The sequence below is a fragment of the Danio rerio genome, chromosome 5 (genome assembly GCF_052040795.2).
Source record: "Danio rerio strain M-AB ecotype USA chromosome 5, GRCz13ab, whole genome shotgun sequence".
Taxonomy (NCBI): domain Eukaryota; kingdom Metazoa; phylum Chordata; class Actinopteri; order Cypriniformes; family Danionidae; genus Danio; species Danio rerio.
The window spans coordinates 56,608,558-56,630,617 of record NC_141025.1 but is presented as its reverse complement, the minus strand read 5'-3'; the positions used below and the strand labels follow the sequence as shown (position 1 = coordinate 56,630,617).

Here is a 22,060-nt window from a genome sequence, read left to right as displayed (position 1 = left end):
TGGTGTGTAATGGAATGTTAAAGGAAAGTTTCTTTAAGATTAATATGATTAGGACATAATCATTAAAAAAAGAACATGTCAAACATTATTTAGCCTTGACTTAATATATTTTATTTATAATATTTTATTAATATACAATATTTATACATTTTACTGGACAAAAAAAATAAAATACAGATGCTTACATTTGATTTATGCAGTGTGCAGTCTGGCATATAAAAGGTGTTGGTGGTGATTTAAATTGCTTATTCTTTATTAGCGCTCATCAAAACTGCACTAGCACAGCTCTACAGTTTCCCAGTGCACTAATCGCCATCTAACCCAGTCTTTCTTCTGTCTCTCTGTGCCTGCGAGCACTGCAGGTGGGTGGTTAATCTCTTGTGTCACAGTTAAAGCATTCTTCAGTTCTGGCTTCATAAAGCCCCGCATCTACAGTATTAAACAGTAAATGTTCTTCAGTTTTTCCTTCATTCACTTCACTCTTTCAATAATTTGGCCGTAGGGACCAATGTATTTAGCTTATTTGATGAATTATTATATATGCCAACACTTTTGTCAGATTTTGAGATGATAAATAATTCTTGATTATGATACATAAAAATGCAAAGAAGAAGGAATAGTTATTCAAAACAGTACTATAAATTAGTACATACAATTCTATGCAGCCTTTCAAATGCAAATGCAAAAACCACTTGAGTGTTGGTGATCTGTTTTTCTCAGAGTTTGAGTACTCTCATGTTCGCTATTCTAGAAAGTAGTTAGCATAATGGCCAGCTCACTTGCTTATTGCGGTTAAGCAGTACTTTTTATGTGACCATTAGACAGTACAGTATGTGTCATAATGTACTCAATGAAATACATATTGAATATTTTCTGTTAACATAACCTCCATGATTAAAAGCATATCTGTTTAGCTATTTATGATAATACCATGATATTTCTACACTTACTTGCACAATCTTGGATAGGCCAACCAATTTTCCTGTTAAAAAACACTAATCGTCTTAATCTTGTATAACTTGGCTTGGTCACACTTTATTTTAATGATCCGTTTATTGCAATAAGTTACATTGCATCTACATGCCAACTAAATCTCATTAGATTATAAGTAGACTGTTAGGTTGAGGTTAGGATTGGGGTGTTGTTTAGGTTTAGTGTAAGTTTACTTGTACTTGCAAAGTTTCTTATAATCAGTTAAATGTCTGTTGAGGGAGTAGTATCAACAAATATTAAGCAGACAGTCTACTAATACTCAAATGGACTATCAAAATGAAGTGTTACCCTTTGCTTTTCCAGAAGGGGTCCTTAAATATATCAACTAAAAAGTATATCAATTAAATTAGTGGTACCAGAAAACAGCAGAACATTATGGTCCTGGAAAGTGGTTATTTTAACATTTGTTCTGAAAATTCTATAAATATTAAGAGATAATAGAAACATGATAAAAGATGAGAGCAGTGAAACAGTAGATGAGCTCACAAAGAGCAGTTTCCCTGAATCAGTAAAGTAGTTATTTCAAGGTGGTGTTCCATCTGTGTGTTTCTTGTTGTGGTGGTTTCCTGCCACCAAATGACATTCGCTGTAAATTACCCTTCACACTGCCCTTGGTGGTGGAGAAGGCAGAGGGGTAATAGGGGCATCCTCCAGGTGAAAAAGTTGATCGCAGTGAATCTTTGGGCCCTATCATACAACCGGCGCAATGTGGTGCAAGACACAACGCAATTGCTATTTGCTACTTTCACCTCGGCGCAAGGGTCATTTTGAGGCATTGCGCCACACTGTTTAAATAGCAAATGTATTTGCGCTCAAATGTGCGCCTATATGGTCTAAAAAAGCAGGCGTGTTTTGGCGCTTCGCTAATTTGAGAAACTGTAAATAGTCTGTTCTTTAGACCAGAACAAAATCGGTCTATTGTCTGGCGCAAAGTGCGCCTGGCTTACACACTACACACAAGATGTAGAGCAATATGCAAATATCTTTACATATGAAAAAGATATAATATATTAAGGATATATACAGTATAGGATATAAATATAAATTATTAAAATATTACAAAAAATATAAATTTCTAGCCTAGATGAATAAAAAAAACACCGCCTTATACTTACTTCATCTCGGGAGGCTTTTTCAATTCATTCAATTTGCTTTTGTATAATGTTATTATTAATAACAGTATTATTTATTATATCCATATTTATATTTGTTTTATTAAAAACAAGCTTAGATGTGTCCACCTGTCAGGTTTTAGACCATATGGGGCATGGCAGGTGTATTTGGAAATAACTCAGAATTTTGAACACACTTCGTTATCAATGTTCATTTATTCGTTTGCTGGAAATTAGAATTGAATTTAGAAATAGTTTGGAAACAAATCTTTGCGCTTAACAAACAAAATTAATTATTTATAGGTTAACTGATGTTTGTGCGTAAAGGCTTCCCTATCCACAAGAGCAAAATTGAAAGTGAACTTACGTCATTTAAATAGCAAATGCGCTCATGACATGACGCAGCTGGCTCTTAAAGGTAATGGAAGATGAGACTCTGATTGGTTTATTCTCAAAACACACCTATTACTCATTAAGAAAATAAACTCAACCCTTTTAGACCATGCGCCATGGCGCAAAGCAGATTCTCCCGTCCCTTAATAAGCGAGTATGGATTCTGACATGCCCTGAAACCGTTTGCGCCCTGCGCTTTGCGTTTTGCGCATGGACCGTCAAAATAGAGCCATTTGTCTGCAAAGCACAGCTGTCTGGCAAAATCTTGCAAACCTCCCATTCAAGGTATGTTTTCTATGAATGCCAGAACTTACTGATGTAGACTAGTCTGCCCCTGCCTTATATACCATGGGCACCTATGAGCGTTACCAAGTCCAGGTTTTAAAAAAGCTGCACAAGAGCATTTCTTCCTAGGCACCTCTGTACAGCTTCTGACTATGCTCTAAGGTAGCTGCATGATCCCTGGGCTGGACGATGACTACTAGTGGCCAGGGAACACCAACTCTGGCTAAAAATTTTAGATAGTCAAAACCGAGGTGTGTCTACCTGCTGCTTCAACACAATTTCTGCCACCGCTGATTGAGACCTCTTACCATAAGAAGCATCAAGCACACAATGTCCTGTTGAGGATGGATTTCCCAAATAGAGGACCGGGACTCGTCTACCATTTTGCTGATAACCCCACGATCAGTGTTACACACTACTTCAGTTAAGAGTAGTTTCCATAACTGTTCCATTCACAGGATGCTATTCAGGATGCTCTTACAGGGGCAAACTCTTGGATGTGTCTCATTAGGAAGGGTTTGCATTTATTGACTTAAAAGATGCAAACTTCAGCACAGACTATTCCTGAGATTTGTGCTGTGTGTCTAGCAGTACAAGGTTACAACAGATGCATGAGGATGCAGTGTCACGTTCATGGACCCAGCCCTACCTGCATTGGCATATTAATTGCCTTGAATCACTGGAAATAAATCAAGCTCTAATTTCAGTTTTGGAGTAAGGAGTTAGGGGGTGTATATCAGGGAAGGCAACCTAGTTACATTAACCACCAGGGGGAGGACAAATGACCATCTGCCCTTCTGTAGTTACAACTGTTCAAATTGCTGTATGCTTCACATACACAGCAATCTCAGTTGTGCAGCCGATGGATTCTCATGACAGCTTACACTCCAGGGAGAATAGAAACTCCACCCCAGGGGGTCTAGCTGTTTTTAAAATGTTTTGGCGAAGCCAAGAACTACATGTTTGCTTCCATCTAAAACCATACACACAGTTGTTTAACTTCCTGTCCGAGGAACTCACTGCACAGACAGACTGGCATGCAACAGGTCCTGGGATCTATACAAGTATGTGTTTCCCCAATGAGCCTTCTCGCACAAACCCAGAGCAAAGACTGGAAGTATAAATAGCAGGTCTTGGTAGCTGTTAGTGCAATGAGCCACCCAGACCTGTTTTTCAGATCTCTCTCCTCCTGACAACCCTTCCCTTGTGAATCTCCCTGAGGAACCCGCTTTGTCAGGAACGGAGAACAATCTGGCACTGGTCCATGAAACTTTCCTGTATTGGTCTTATACAAGATGCAAAAAAAATGACCTAGCCATTAGAGCCCCTCTACAAGTTGTGCCTATACACTAAAGTGGAGTGTGGAGTGTCTCACCAAGATGTGTTGTTTTTTATTTCCTACAGGACAAGTTGGAGCAGGGGCAGAAGGTCTATGTTTCTGCAGTCACTGCTCACTATGATGCAAGTAGAGGGTAGGACATTGAGACTGACCATCTTGTCAATAAGGTGTCAGGAGAATGAACCCTTCTCAGCCCCCTCTCATGCTTACGGTGGTCCTGGTGGATCAGCAGAGAGATCCATTTAAACTTCATGACCTCAAGTTTTTGTCACTAAAGATTAGAGGTGTGTACCTATACTGGTCTAATGGTTCGGTTTGGTTACCATGATCATGCCATCGATTCGGTTCAATTCGATATCCAGGTGCATCACGGTGCATTGATGATGCTTTCCATACACAGTGTTATATTTTGGGGGGTGGCTATAACAAGCTGTCTGTATAAACACACAGACACACAGCACCACACACTCTCTCATTCACACACATACACACACTTGCACGCACCCTTGCTGGGAACGATATTGTGAGACCACCCACTCCTGTTTAAATTACACCAGAGTTACCGACTGCTCCCACGCTTTATGCAGAAATTTATTACCGTGCCACATGAAATATCATCGTGTCCCGCGACAATGCACAGGTACAGCCGCGGGAATGCAGACCTATATCCAGAAGAATTGTTGTAACAGCCGAGAGGAAAAGAGAGGGAAGGAAAAGTCACGCCAGCAGCCGAGAGGAAAAGTCACGCCAGCAGAGAAGTAGGGGCTTCAGCTGTAAATGTCAGTGAAAGACTTCCCAAACCCACACAAATGCAGTGAAATTGTGCACAGATTCTGCATTTTTGAGTAGTTGGTGCCTGTTTTTTTGTAAATACCCGCGCTCGCCTCCCTCGCAACAGAGCCCATATTAGATAAATGTTGTCAGTACATAATAACTGGTTGTGATTATACTGAGTCAATAACAAATTGTCCGTGTCTGCATTGCAGTGCACCGAAGAAGCAATTAATTTTGACACCCCTACTAAAGACAGCGCTCCTGGTTTTCTTGGCTTTAAATCAAAAAGGTCTGGAATCTGGATGCTTTTTTTGGTCATTGATTTGTGCCTGTAATTTGGGCCAATCAACTTTCACATTTTCCTGAGACCCTGAACTGACTATGTGCTCAAGGTTCCATCAACCTGCAATCACTGAACCGGGGGAAGGCAGACCCTCAGATTGCTGTGTCATGTACATGCACTCTGTGCCTATGTGGAATACACACAGAACTTATGAAGTATCAAGCAGCTCTTGGATAAGATGGTTATACCTTAAAAGATGTTTGTATGCTCACTCTATTTGCTTAAAAACATCACTAAAAACGTTTAACTAAATCAGTGGGTGGGTGCTTCACCATTCTCATCTGCCATGACAATGCATTGTGACCAATTGAAAGGGAACATCTCATTTACATGAAGGATGGAATGAAGTTGTTAGATCTCTTCAACCACAATCCTGAACAGCCAGCTGAATGCTAAGCCATGGTTGGCTATTCAGTGACAATGTGATGATTGACTGCATATGGGTTACTTACAGTAAACACCCAGATGCAAGGGAGTGACCTTGTATGCAGATTCTACTAATCAAATGTCATCGACCGTTTTTTTTTTAAGTCAAAAAGACTGGTCTTCTAAGCAAAATACCCAATTCTTATCCATCATGATGAAACATTTTTATGCTGTCTTTGAGGGAATGAAGGTTACAACCAAGATGTTGTCAGACTCAATTATAGTTTTTCAAGAAGATTAAGATTCAGCCTGCATCAAGACCATCAACATTAAAAATTAATTTGAGCAATCATTTTTTTACACTTTGTTACTGAACTAAAATATATTAAAAATATTTTGCCCAGACCTAGTGATTCATGAATCATTTTTTATTATTATTATGGATTGTGATCTCAGCTCTGAAAATTTTGGATATTGAACAAAGTTCAATATAATTATATCATATATTACAGTAAATTAATATAGTTATATATTTTATTAAGATTTTAAGAGTTTGAAGTTCTTGTCTGTTTTGGCTATGTAAATTATGGTATGAAAAACATAGTATGTGCAATAAGATGACAGTAATTTTTCTTACTTTTACTTTATAATGGTTATTTGATATCTTAAATGCATAAACTTATTTCTATACATATTTCTTATATTGCTTCAAATGCTTTAAATTGTTTAAAAAATCACATTAATCAAAAATAGAGTTCACTTTTCAACACAAAGGCTTGAAGCAGAGAGTAAGGTCCTGTAGTGCAATTTGAAAGCACTAATATGAAAGCATGAAATCACAAGCTTTAGGAATTTACCTTTTTTTACTCTGTAAAATGTATTAATTACTTTCATTTGTTTAGATTAAGTTGAAATAAAATACAAAAATTATACAAACAACTATAACTTTAATCTGAAATAAAATTTGGTTAACTAATTACTGCAACTGGAGAAAGTAAAACCTAAATCAATAAAATAAAAAAGTAAACTAAAACAGGGTTACAATGTTGATATTCTACAATACAAATGCAATAATATTTGCATACTTACAGCTTTTTTAAATAGCATCTATTATAAAACATTATATAAGAGAATAATTTTGATGACTGTGCTACACCTTTTATTTATTCATTCATTTTCCTTCAGCTCAGTCCTTTTGTTCATCAGGGTTTGCCACAGTGGAATGAACTTCCAACTTATCCAGAATATGTTTTACATAAGGAAAACACCCGTACACTCTCACATGCACACTCAAACATCACGGCTAATTTAGTTAATCAATTCCTCTACTTTATACCACACGTCTCTACAAATTTGGTAAGTGTGTGATCAATGTTTGTTGCTTATGTTTATTCAGATGACAAAGTTAATCAGTATCATCAGCAGTACTCTTTGAGTTTTAAAGACATACCTTAGTCAAAATGAATTTAGTTACTAAGTTTACAGTGATATCACTACAATATTAATTATTGAAAATCCTCCACTTCCACACAGCTCCCAGATCCACGCTGCTCTCAGAATCACTGTCTATCTCCTCTGAGACAGGACTCTGTTTGACAACCTAGAGGTGTCAAAACACCCTGCTGAGACAAGGCGGGTTTCATGGCTCTTTAATGTACAGTATATTGTCTTTGATGTGAACTGTGTACTGTATACTGATGTATTCTGGGAAACATGACAGGGTGAATGTAGAGAATGAAGAGTGTAACAAATATGGCCAGTCAGACACATAATTAATTTGCTTTTATTCAACAAATTATACACTGTCAACTTCTCCTACCCAGAAAAGACTTGTTGTTCACAGTGTAATGTGTGTAAAGAAATGTGATTAGAAATGGACATAGAAAGAACTTCTATAAGCTTCTCACTTAAGTCTTTCAGTCATTCATTCATTTTCTTTTTGGTTTAGTCCCTTTATTAATTTGGGGTCGCCACAGCGGAATGAACTTCCAATTTATCCAGCATATGTTTTATGCAGCGGATGCCCCTCCAGCTGCAACCCATCACTGGGAAACACCTATACACTTTCATTCACACACACTACGGAAAATTTTAGCTTACTCAATTCACCTGCACCGCATGTCTTTGGACTTGTGGGGGAAACCAGAGCAAGGACAAAGAACTGACTATTTTTTTATTATTATTATTATTATTATTTTTCTGAGTATTTTTGCTTCACTTTGTTTGGTCTTACAAAATCTGAGGTTTTTCCATCATTACACTTTCTCAAACCCTTATTTATTTATTTTTTTCGTTTATTCTTCTCTAAAACATCAATGTGTATTTGTGTTACAGGGGTTTCTGTTACCTCCAGTTTCTTCCTTTATTCTTCTCTAAAACATCAGCGTTTGTGTTTGTGTTACCAAGGTGCTTCTTTTAGCTCTAGTTTCTGTTAGATTAGTTAATAAACTTTTATTTTGGATAAAGAAAGGTGCCTGTGCATATTTATTAATCTAATGTCTTAAACTTTAATCTTGCTACCCTGCTTAAACATAAATTGATTTTTATTTTTTATAGCAATAGCTGTAAGTGATGTCAACTATCTGTTTGAATGACCGCTGGATGATTTATTTGCTCAGGTTTCAAGAGTCAATTCTTTTACAGCCCCATTTAAATGAATCTTCAACTCCCTTTGAGCTAATTTGCTACAAGAGAGAGAAGAAATACAGGGAACAGATCTATAAACCCCAGTACTCTGTTATCGGACGAAATTTCCACCTTCTCTCTTCCTTGACAAACTGCATTTAGAAATATTCCTCCTTGTGTGTTTCTCTTATCCACATCTTTCACTTGTGCGACCATAAAGGTCACTTCTAACAAGCTCTCTCTGTGAGAGTTTGTCATGACATTCTCCATGTAGACTGTTAAACCAGATCAATGCAATTAGCCCACACTCAAACAAAGCCAGGTGAAAACTGAAAAACAGATGAAAGGCCATTATGATGAACTGTTTCCAATGCAGCATGTAATAATGCTGGCTGTGTGTGAGGTCATCATAGTGTCTGTCTGTATTTCGCTTTGAAAGGCTGTCGATATTAATGTTATAATATCCTATACTTTGACTCATGAAAAAGTTGGTAGGGGCTGAAATATCTTTTATCTCCGAGTTAATGGGCATACTATAACACAAATCAATATGATGAATGCCTGGCTTTACAGCAGAAAGCAAAGCAAGCATTGCTGAAAAAAATGAATCAATGACGATTCAATAAAAATACAACTGTATTCCTCCCATTACCTCTTAATTTCCTTTTTCACACTGCACCAAAAGACAGTGAAGCAATACAGAACAGACTATGATTGCAGTTGGAGCATGAAAACGGCCACTCCAAAGGGAGTTATTTGCCATATCAGCAAGTGCTGTTTCTAAACCCCCTCAAACACCTTGACTATAGTCTTGGCATTTTCTCTGTGAACGGACACTACATAATACTGTATGCTGTATTTACATAACTGCTTGAGTTGTGTAAGTGTGTCATTGTCTTGTCCAAGAGACACAGATTCACAGATCTTAGATACTGATACAGATACAATTTCTTCCCCAACTGTTTACTTTCACAGACATAACCACCATTATGTAAGCTTCCCACACAGCAAAATGTCTCTGGCCCAGATCTGGCCCACACAATTAGTTTTTCCTTGACCCACATGCCACAGTGAATTACGGTTCATGACTGTACCAAGCCTAGCTTCCATACAATGGCTAAACATGGACCATATCTGGGCCAGGTACATTTCCTTGGTGTTTTTTTAGCTTTGCTTTTAAACTGTATAACTTTGGTCAAATGTTTTGGGTATCTTTCTACACGCTTCTCACAATAGTTTGAAGGAATTTTGGCCCATTCCTCCAGACAGAATTAGTGTAACTGAGTCAGATTTGTTGGCTGTCTTGATCGCACAAACTTTTTTAACTCTGCCCACAAGTTTTCTATAGGATTGGGATCAGGGCTTTATGATGGCCACTCCAAAACATTCACTTTGTTATCCTTCAAGCACACTTTAACTAATTAGGCAGTATGCTTAGGCTCATGGTCTGTTTGGAAGACCCATTTGTGGCCAAGTTTTAATTTCCTGGCTGATGGCTTGAGATGTTGCTTCAGTATTTCTACATAATGTTCTTCATGATGCCATCTATGCTTTAAAGTGGACCAGTCCCTCCTGCAGCAAAACAGCCCCACAACATGATGCACAACATTACTCATTTTCCCAGTGTAATTTAACAAATTGTAATCTGTTTTTGTTTTTTTTTTTGTTTTTTTGATTCTGGCTTCTTGATTTTCCCCATGTTGTCACAAAAGAAATCAGTTTGTTTGAGGTTTTCCCTAAATACTATTCTACAGTTGTGCCACCAATTAACTTAAATGTTGTCAATCAGCCAATCAGAAACTTCCAAAACCTAAAAACTCAGTTAGTTCAAACTAAACTCAAACTAAAAGTCGTTTTGTGCAACAGACATTTATACCTCTATCCTAAATTCTGTTTGAAAATAAAGATTTTTAAACTGAGTGAACTAACCCTTCAACAGAAGCGTGCCCATCTTTTATTTTAAAGGGTTATGAAACCCCTCTGTTCCAGTTCAAGTCTACCTCAGAATTTTTTTTAGAAAATGCTTCATAATGGGTGTGGAGCGCTGCGAGCAAAGGGAGTAGTGGGCATGGCTGGCAGAGCAAGGGAAAAAAGTGGGGCAAACAACTGTCAGTTGGCTTACAAAATGAGACCCAAACCATAAGGAGATCCATGATTTTATGGTTTACAGAGTTAAAATGCTAAGAAATAAACAGTAAGTAATTTAATGCCCTGCTACATACGTTATTTGTAATTTCATATACATATAACTACAAATTGTTATGTCATTATAAAGATAATTATGTTTATATAAACACTATAAATGAGGGGGGGCTTCTCTCCTTCTGAGACCCTGGGTCTGAATGCAGACACAGTGGATAGCAGTTCAGCAGGTCTCTTGCCCTATCTACTTCAACCATTAGCCCTGCCGGTAAACTGGATGATTTTAATCGAAGGCAAACATAGCAGCACAGATATAGGCGATGTGTCTGAATGGTAATGAACTCAACTGATAAAAGAAAAGGTCTGGCATTCTTCAGTTCTCGTACAGCTCTCCTGTCAAAAATGCTTGCTGCAAACCAACAGCTTTGCCGTATTAGCCCTGACAGCGTGAATAATTAAGAAGAAGGGTCTTCTCATTGGATAAGAAAACTCAGCCTTTAAATAATAATGAGAAACCGACACATCATCTCTGGACAGGCAGACAAGCGATTTGACACCGATTTTGATCCCGTCCTAATAATGATTTAAACCCGGAAGATAAAATTAGCTGACAAAAGCTCAAAATCACCCAGTTTACAATGAAAGCTAACATGGGCTAACATTGTCTTAAATGATGCTCAACACACACAAATCTGTTAAAATCTCAAAAAAGTACTTAAGGGTTTCTTAAACGTTGAAATACCTTTTCCATGTTTGAGTATATATTAAATAATGTATATAATCTGAATATATAACATGCATATACAGAGTCACATGTTTTCCTTTGAAAACTAAAACACAGCGCTTTTCTTCACAGTCACTCTTTCTTTTTCTCTGCTTTTTAACAGAGCAACATAAGCTGAACCAGTCAGCATTAGTGGAAAAAATTACATCATGTTTCTACAGTTTGTTGTCATGTTGATTTTCTCAAGTTAACTGGAAACTAATTGTTAAATAATATAAAGTGAATCCTTCCCCTGGGTAGGTAAATCTTCTTTTTGATTTTGAACAAGAACTTTTTATTTGTCCAACCAATGCCAGATGGGAAAATGTTTAAACAAACTTTATTCTTTTAAATCCATTTGCCTCTGGCACAGAAGTTGCACAGTTCACCTTTAATAGCTTTTTTTTGAGAGATGCATTTTGATCACGCAGTTACTGTGTTAATTAAGGTCTGGTGTTGTTTACGTAAGGTAATTGGTTTTCCTTATGAAAATAACATGGAAATTGTGAAGGGGTGTTACGCTTCCGCTGCCCTGTAAAAACGAGGCCTGGGGGTTAACCATATGCTCACAGCCAGAACCTGGATTACAATGTGAAGGTACCTGTGATAAAACATCAGTCAAGCCACAGGGAGGGGGAATAAGAGGCATATGAACATTATGACTGATGGTTTGGACACATAAAGAGACACAATGTGTCATCTGGAAGACTAGGAGAGGTCATTGATACATGCTAGAAAAACAAGTAGGCCCACCTGTGAGTGTTTGGAGACCCAGTGTCGCAAGACATTCAGGACTCTGTTAGTAGCCGCTCGACGTATAATGAACTCCTTGTCACAAGTCCTCTCAGAGTTGTTAAAAACTGCAAAAGAAAAAAAAAACACTGTGACCATACTACTAGCAAACTTGTAATATCCAGGCTCTCGTTTTAGATTGTAAAATATATTTGCATATAGATTACATGTGACCAATGGTATATTTTCTTTATTTAATACATTACCTTGTGAAAGAAATCGATAGTGCTGCATTATATGTAGAAATCAATATTCCAGTATGGCTTAGTGTGTGAAACTGTGCAGGCTGCAATGTAATTAAATACAAATATGCGCAGCTGGTTTCAGAGTGAAGCGTGGTGTTTGATATCATGAGCTGATCAAAAGTGCAAATGAAAGCAAGTTTCACTCTAAAACTGACAGTGCATACATTCATTTGCTCTCAACCCATCAAAAAAATTGTAGAAGAAAAAATAAAAATATTAAAATATAACCAGCACTGCAATTTTACAGGGAAATGCATTGCACTGAATTATAAATATAATTTTTTTTATTGTAGTACCGTTATATTATTGCACAATTTCTAAAATTATTCAATTATTATGTCTTACTGATATTTTTAATTCAAAGCAGCCTTTTGAACACTAGTAAACATGCTGTAAAATTTACATTAAAGCAATTTTCACTCAAAAACTACATTTCACAAATAACTGCAAAACGATCATAAAGAATTAAACAAGCAGAAAACAAAACTGAAAAATGTGATCTAATAATAGCATCAATCTCACAAAGTCTTGTTTATTTAAATTATATTTTTTGTGAACTGTTACTATTAGAAGTTATTCTTATGAGCAAACATTTCAGCATCATTAATACAGTTTTGATTCAGAATTCATTAGGCTATAATAAGCTATAATATGCAAAAAATTCCATTTACCTAATTTTTTCAACCACATTAAAATGTGTACATACAGTGCTGCATACAGCATAATTGAGTACACCATATTTTGAAAATTAATATTTTTATCCATTTCTCAGCGAGTATGGGTAATATAGGTGCATTTTTACAAAACAGTGGCGCAGTAGGTAGTGCTGTTGCCTCACAGCAAGAAGGTCGCTGTGTTGCTAGCTCGATCCTCGGCTCAGTTGGCGTTTCTGTGTGGAGTTTGCATGTGTGTTCATGTGGGTTTCCTCCGGGTGCTCCGGTTTACCCCACAGTCCAAAGACATGCGGTACAGGTGAATTGGGTAGGCTAAATAGTCCGTAGGGTATGAGTGTGTGTGTGAATGTGTGTGGATGTTTCCCAGAGATGGGTTGCGGCTGGAAGGGCATCTGCTGCGTAAAAATGTGCTGGCTAAGTTGGCGGTTCATTCTGCTGTGGTGACCCCAGATTAATAAAGGGACTAAGCCAACAAGAAAATGAATGAATGAATAATACATTGAAATTCATGCATTGCAAAAAATATAAACTACAACTTTTTGTTTTTCTTGATATTTGCTTTTTTATTGAATATTTTTCCCTAACATATACATTTGGGCTAATAATTTTTGAACCAATATTTTAAGATTTAGTTAGATTTTTAGTATTTTGTTAAATTAGCTCCAGATTTGGCTTCAGTACTGACTATTCAAATGTATATGCACAAATATAATATTGTAAAGTATCCTATAGAAAATATTTATCTAAATGAGAGATTTGTGAGGGTTATACTCATATATGCTGAGCACTATAGTAACTCTGGACCACAAAACTAATCTTGTGTTGTATGGATATGTATGTTTGGTGATCTAAAATGCAGATTTTTTCCTCCAGAAAAGCAAAAACATTGGAATATTAAGTAAATATCATGTTTCATGAAAATATTTAGTAAATTTCCCATTACAAATAAGTATATCAAAGGCTTTTTTATTATTATTATCATTATACTTTGATAAAAACTTAATTTGGACATCTCTAAATGTGCTATTGTCAGTGTTTAGACTGTTTTTGAACCCTTAGATTCAAGATACTGCATATTTATTCAGCTTTCTGTTAATGCATAAACCTTTTGACAGATTTTGTGGTCCTTGGTAACATACAGTGCTCAGCACAAATGAGTACATTCATGACCAATCTATCTTTTAAACCTCTTATTTTTAATAGGAAGCTATACAATATTACATTTGTGCATATACTGTACATTAGATTAGTCAGTACTGAAGCCAATCCTGAGCTTATCTAACTTATCAAACAAACAATAAGGGTCCAAAAACTAGTACAGCCAAATTTTATTTTATAGAAAAACATTAAATACAAATTTTAAAAACAGGAAAATCAAGAGAAGCAAAAAAAATAAATAAATATATACATATATATATAGCAATATTTTGCTTGAATTTACTTGTATTATTTTTCAATTTCTAAATATGTTTGGTGACTAAAATATTATTTTATTAAATATATCTGCTTAATAAATCAGCTCAGTTTAAATGCACCAAAATTCATTGACTACATTCACTAAGAAAAGGATAAAAATATAAATCTTTAATATGGTGTGTACTCAATTATGTTGAGCACTATATATTCAAATAAATGAGCTATAATTGTATATGTATGTTCATATATGGCTATATATCAGATTGCTGTATGGGTGAGTTGTAAATGTCTCTGTCTGAGGCACAGGCCAGAACAAACAAAGCTATTGTGTCAGTGGTGAAGTACCTGGAGGGCTGCTGTGTCCAGCTGCTGCAGTGGCAATGGCAAACGCAGAGGCTGGAGAAACAGAGCAGCGTGAGTTCTCAGCCGTCTGGACTACAATAAAACATGGAGAACAGGTTTGATGATTAAAAGTTAATCGCCCCTCCAAAAAATACTACATACAACATTCTTTAATAGTCACTGAACATATACCTCGTTTGATGGAAAATGCACCACCAGTGTTTCTACTTGACATGTGCACTTTTTTATACAACCATTATAATTAATCCTGTATACGGCACACATATTTATACATTTTTTTGCTCATTTCGTTAGTAGTACTGTACTACTGTAGATTGTGTTGTCCTGTACTTGTTCTCTACAGAATCAAGTCACACAAAAATGTATTTATGTATGCCTTATTCATGAAACACAAATAATAATAATAAGCTTACATTTATATAGCGTTTTTCTACACACTCAAAGCGCTTTGCACAATGGGGGAATCTCCTCATCCACCTGGATGACGTGACAGCAGCCATATTGCGCCAGACCACACACCAGCTGATTGGTGGAGAGGAGACAAGAGTGATAAAGCCAATTGTGATATGGGAATGGTTAGGAGGCCATGATGTTGGAGGCCGGTGGGCAAATTAAACCTCTACTCTTTCAAAGGACATCCTGGGATTTTTAATAACCACAGAGTCAGGACTTTAGTTTAACATCTAATTCGAAAGACATCGCTCACTGAGCATTATAGAGTCCCCTTCACTATACTAGGGTGTTAGGTCCCACACAGACTGCAGGTTGGGCATCACTAACACCACTTCCGGCAGCAACCTTTTCCATGTGGTCTCCCATCCAGGTACTGACCGGGCGCAGCCCTGCTTAGCTTCAGTGGGCGACAATGTGAGAGTTCAGAGTAGTACAGAGAAGATACACAGAGAGGTTTTGTGCTTGGGTGATGGGTCGGATCTTAGTAATATGATGTAGTAATATTAGCTCTTGAGTGTCTCATCATTACCAAATAAAACCTTCAATATCAGTTTTATCTACGGGCGTATTTCAGAGTGTATTGTCAGTCAGTTCAACTCACAAATATACACTTACCGGCCACTTTATTAGATATACCTTACTACTATCGGGTTGGACCCCTTTTGCCTTCAGAACTACTTTAATCCTTCGTGGCATCGATCCAACAAGGTACTGAAAATATTGCTCAGAGATTTTGCTCCATATTGACATGATTCACACTTTTTGACATGGTGCTTTATCCTGCTGGAAGTAGCCATCAGAAGATGGGTACATTGTGGTCATAAAGGGATGGACATGATCAGGTAGGCTGTGGCGTTGACATGATGATCAGTTGGTACTAATTGGCCTTAAAGTGTGCCAAGAAAATATCCCCTACACCATTACACCACCAACAGTAGCCTGGAATGATGATACAAAGCAGGATGGATCCATGCTTTCATATTGCTGACGCCAAATTCTGACCCTACCATTCGAATGTTGCAGCAGAAATTGAGACTCTTCAGACCAGGCAATGGTTTTCCATTCTTCTATTGTTTAATTTTGGTGAGCCTGTGCGAATTGTAGACTCAGTTTCCTGTTCTTAGCTGACAGCTCTTTTGCTGCTGTAGTCCATGTGCCTCAAAGTTGGACGTTTTGTACATTCAGAGAAGCTCTTCAGCATAACTTGGTTGTAACGAGTGGTTATTTGAGTTATTGTTGTATTTCTATCAGCTGGAACCAGTCTGTCCATTCTCCTCTGATCTCTGGCATCAGTATGGCTTTGAAGTTTAAAAAAAATACACACAATTTGTAGTTTGTTTGTTTATTTGTTTGTTTGTTTGTTTGTTTGTCTGTTTGTTTGTTTGTAGGGTAAAACCTCTAGGTGGCCTTGTTCTATTAAAGACTGGTGTGATTATTATTTTTTAAAAAGTGTAAATATTTTTTAAATAATACAGAAAACAGGAACTCTTTGTAACAACATTTGAGTGAAAACAATAACAAAGTTTTTAATTTTGTGTTAATTGACCCTTGAATCCTCATGGACATAATTAGTAGCATCACTTAAGTACTACTACAGTCACATAAAGAGTTTTACTAATTCAGTGGTCATACTTCAAAATGAAGTATGTTTTTGTTGTTGTTGTTGTTGCAATAAATAAATAATTTATTCCCCTTTGGCTGGGACAAAGCCAATGGGTCAACCTAATGAGCACAGTCCCACCCACCTATCATAAAAATGCATCAAAGAATGTTTTTTTCTTTCTTTAATCACAACATAATATATTTAGAAACAAAAATAATGTTTTTTGGATAAAGACTGATGAGCTTGACTGACATCAGCCAGTTTACAATTTATCAATGCTGTCCTATACAAACTGCAGCAGAAAGTATGTCTCAGTTCATCAATCATGTCATACTTCTTCAATGGTGTATTAGAAAATATGGTAACACTTTAAAATAATAGTCCATAATGTATATACTAACAAGAACAAACAATTATATTTATTTATGTTTGAGTTAATGTTATTTAAGTTAAATCATAAAATAAAAATAAAAAAGATTATTCATACTTAGTTGATGTTATATATTATATATAATATAAAATATATTAACTAACATTAACTAATGGACCATTATTCTAAAGTGTTACCAAAAATATTTTGTACACCCATTTTTGTCCAACCAAAAATAAATTTCTGCTTAAGCCACTGCTCTTTGGTAATCATATCCAGGAGGTAACAAAATTAATATGTTTTCCTTGAACACAGCAAAATGCACAAAGATTTATAAGATTCATAATTTGATTGCTTATTTTGAACAAACGAAGATGCCAAATGCAAATGAACACATCAACCTCTGCTCCAATCAGAAAAAAAAATCATAGTGGAAATACTAATGTAAGTATGGCATTTTATGAAAAAAAATGATCCAATCATGTCTTGACTCTCCCCGTGTATAGCTTCATTTAGTGTCACGCAAGCACAGCATTTGACCGTTTTAGATACCAGACTGTGGTCATATAGGAAAAGAACTGCACCGCAATGTGTACGTTTAATTTAAGGAGCCATTTTAGAATGCTGCATGCTCTCTCCTCAAAAATTCTATTTATAAAAAAGATTTATCAAAACTGATCTAAGATGTCAGCTGCTAGCCATTTAATACAATTTTGACAAAACTAATGGGTTAAATATTGGACTTAGTGTTGGACTCACCAAATAATGTATAATTCTCTCAGAATCTCCTAAGTAACCATTGCGTTTGACTGTGCATTTGCTCTCAGAAGAGAGCTGCTCTAAGAGACCTGCGCGCTCTTACCTCCTGACTGTCTGTAGCGGAGGTGGCGTGGAGTGGAGGGTGAGCGGCACGGAGAGATTTCTCCTGGTTCACTGGCCTGGGGCGACTCTGGAATAAATTTGTCCAAAGACACTGACTCCAGCACAGCTGAGGGGAAAGTCAGACCTTTATTAAAATGGATGATAGAAGCCCTCATTCTTCAAAAATATTAATGGTTTTAGGGCAAAAGCTCTATAAGAAAACAGAGCAAAAGCAAAAAACCAAAAAAAAAAAAAAAAAAACAAGGGATAGGGTGTGGAGGGTGCATTGCATTTAAAAGAAACAGTCAGAGGCCTTCTCTCCAGTGTAAAAAATACAGAGAAAAAACATTTTTCCACTAGTTTTATTCTTTGTTATTAGTCTATTTTTAAATGGATAAACAAGTATCAAAATCACTGTGTTGCTGGGGGACGCACAATTGCAGATTTACTGGAAACATTATAATTGATGACAACATTCTGAGTCTAATGCTTTGTTTATTTAAAATTAATATTGTCACTCTTGTGGACCAAATCCTGCACTAAATGTTAAACACAAGAGCAAACTATTTTGTTTCCTGAAATAAAAGAACCCTAACTTAGATACTTAATTTACTGCCCTTTATTTTAATAGTCAACTACTTTGCTTCTACTCTAATGAAAAGTATTTGACATACTGTAGTTGTTACTTACAGTCCACAGGATTTCTAAAGTCATCCATCAAAATGAACTGTAACCAAATTAGTTCATTTTAGGTAACTGACAAGGAACCACTCCTCATTTTCATTCAGTTTACTTAGATGTACTAAAATTACTGACATTAAAACTAAAAATAAAAATTTTGTGTTTTCTACAATAAATATTGCTGCAAAGAAGATTTTAAAAAGTGAGTGTTATTACATTACAATCAAAATAGCTGAAAAGACAATGTTATCATGTCTGATGTGCAACAGTGTAGGTAATGGCATACAAAATATGTCAAAGATGTGATATTTGTATATAATTTACTACTTTAAGAAGTGGGGTTTTGCAAATTGAAAGGTGTTCACCTTTATCACAATTTTCCACCTCTGACAGAAACACGGGCATGTATTTACCCCTTTGGGCCCAAATTGTTAAAAATGTAACAATTATATAGTGTCCTATATGAACATGTTTTGCATTTATTTTCTCTAGGTTCTCAAAGAAAATCATATTTAAATATTGCCGGTGGGCAAATATGTTGTAAGAACCCTTCAATGTAAAATTTAAATAGGAGGATAAAATTTGACATTCTAACTCAAAACAACTGTTTTCAAAATATCAATTTATATTCATAAACACATTTATTATGTTTAAAACAATTTGATATGAACACCCCGAAAAGTATTTATCATATAATTCCAATAATATGAAAACACAAAGAACTAAACCATTTGTTTTAAATGGGATGAAACTACACTGCTTTCCAGACAGACTATTGTGTCAAAAAGACAAATGAAGAAGTCAAAAAGTAAAGTAACTGGTGTACATACACAAAAGTAAATACAGTACATATCACAATGGTGACATCTAACAAAACAAGTATTTTTTTTTAGTAAATCTAACTACAGGCTTTTGTGGACATCTGATAGTCAATGGCCAAACAGCTTAGTTAAAAGTAAAGCTTCCGATTCTATTTGTTGTTTAACGATTCTCATGAACTGAGATTTTGAAAGATTTACTGAGTTATCAGTTGAGTTCCTAAGGTCATGTACACATGTATTTTTATAACCAAAAAATTTTTTTTTCCTTTCTAAATTTTCTAAAAGACTCTGGTGCTTTTGAAAATCTTAACCCTGACAAGAGTTTTTAAAAAGTTGGGTTTCAGTGACCTGATACTGTGTTTTTCGTGTAGAAACAAGCTGCAATTTAGACAAAACACATGTTTGTGTGAAAAGCACAGCTTATGGTTGGACTGAATTTGCTTGTAGTTTGTGGTTTTCTTTAGTAATTCTGCTTTTTAACAGTAGGAGTTCATTCCCTGTTCACTCAGCACTTTAACGCTGCTCCAGTGTTATTTTAACTCTTTGTAGGAGTGGAACCGGTGGGAGAAGTTAATTTTACTCTGAGGATTTTGCTGTATATCAAATTGTGTATCAAAAAAGGCTACTTTAAAGTAAAGATATCAGTTAAATGGTTAAGTTTAGATGGGGTAATATGTAAGCAAAAATCATTAAATAAGACCAATTACCCTGATTAACTTATTAACACATTATTCCCTACTCCCCATGATGTATGTACTAACAAGGTATTTCCCCACCGGCAACTATATTTGCTACTTGAATTTTTTATAAAACTATAGATCTATTGAAAGATTTGTTTTATTTGGATGAATCTAGATACCTTCATGGTTATATTCATACATTTGTGAACTAAAAAGAATTTTTGATAACATGTAAATTGCCTTTATTTGGGAGGGTTTGCCTCCATTTTTCATCAGAATTATGGGTAGGAAGGCCTCATGTAACAGGAAGTAAGTCAATTCCTTTTATTTTTCTTGAAATACTTAATTTGGTTGTTTGCCTGAATGTCATTGAGAAATTATAACACGTAGAAAAATACTTATAAAAGGAAAATGGCTTAAATGGGTTAATTACATTTAATGTCAGCCTTTTTAAATAAAATTATGTTTTACTTTATAAGATAACAAAAACAATGCAAAACGTGTTTTAATAGCAAATATTTCATGATTAGAATACCCCTTTGCCTAATTTTGAGCCAGAAATAAAAAATCTGATTATTACAACAATTAATAAAAATTAACAAATGATTGTTTTTATATGTGACTTGTTGTGTTGTGAAAACCATTGGACTTGAATTAACACAACATAGATGCATTGTTGTTCTCTTTAAAAATTTTCATGAAGAATTTAGGTTGCCTCATTAAACTGAGGATAACCACTGAAGTCACATAGAGCACATCAATAATCCGTGTCCCTTTCTGAGCATTAATTGGTAGTTGCATAGGTTGTCAAAAGAAGCCTTACAGATATCATAACAAATATCTTCATTTGTGTTCCAGAGATGAATGAAAGTCTTACAGGTTTGGAAGAAAAGGAGGGTGAGTAATAAATGACTGAATTCATACTGTATGTAATAACACATGTTTGTCAATAAGCCAATGCTATTTAAGATTGAAGTCCATGATACAGATGATAATTTGCTGACCTTTGGTACTAGTGATACATCTGTGATGGGTTTACACAGTACATCATTCAACAAATAATCTATGTTTTTTTCAAAACAATTGGACTTTCAAAATACTGGTATTTGTCCCCTGCAGCTTTGAGATGGATAATCTCAACATTGAGATCAGTAAAATGAAAAATGACAATGAATGCAAAAATAAGAAAAGAAATCAACTAAATCAGTAGATATGAACCTAAGTGGTTTTTTAAAAAGCACTTTATCCTTTGGGTTGTTTCTGTTTCAGAAACGCCTGTTTCTCATTCTGGGGTGCCACTATAATACACAGCCCTAATCACAAGCATTATGGGTGTTTGGCCAAATATCTCCTCTGTTTTGCGTTAAGAAAGAACACAAGGCAGGCATGTTTGAACTTTATATGTGTGTGGATTTTATTGGGAGACAGGAGAATGCAAGTCAGATTAATAGCCTATAAAAAAGTAACACATTAGTTTGGCTGTTAAGTTATTACGATCAAGCGGTGTTCAATTTAATTTGGAGCACCTACAGAAATCTTCCTACAAATTCACCAGCTACTTACAGACAAAATTTTTCGTTAAGCCAGCTAATGAAGGATGCATTTAGGATCATCCATGTTAGCGTCCAGCCAGTGACCTACTTCCAACAGCCCACCACTGCTCTATTCTGAGACCTAGTGAGCTGCCTACAGAGACATCATAGGCATGTTATCATAGCCAAGAATTTTAGATAATAAAATCTTTTTGTAAAACCTTATTTATCTTGTATGCTTTCTGGAAAATGCAACTCAAACTGCATGTGTTAAAAGGGTAGTTTTATTAAAGGGTAGATCATCCAGTAGTCATGATTTGCTCACATTTATTTGGTTCTGTTGAACACAAAATAAGATATACTGAAGAATCTTGAAAAACTTGCAAACATTGACTTCCATGGTATTTATATTTCCTACTATGTCAACAATGGCA

The 22,060-nt window shown here is 35.7% G+C and overlaps 1 protein-coding gene across 9 annotated transcripts in view; it reads right to left on the bottom strand.

The window, feature by feature from the left end:
- The window catches only part of rasgrf2b (Ras protein-specific guanine nucleotide-releasing factor 2b), a 121,611-nt gene that overhangs the window by 12,878 nt on the left and 86,673 nt on the right, over positions 1–22,060 (bottom strand). For 5 of the 9 annotated variants that reach the window (XR_015490228.1, XR_015490229.1, NM_001128233.1 and 2 more), the window contains 3 exon segments: positions 17,914–18,039; positions 14,608–14,697; positions 11,889–11,995 (listed from right to left, as the gene is read on the bottom strand). Coding sequence is in view for 6 of the 9 variants with exons in the window: in NM_001128233.1 (NP_001121705.1) it covers positions 11,889–11,995; positions 14,608–14,697; positions 17,914–18,039 (323 nt within the window). In the remaining 3 variants the exon portion in view is untranslated. 9 annotated transcript variants of the gene reach the window in all.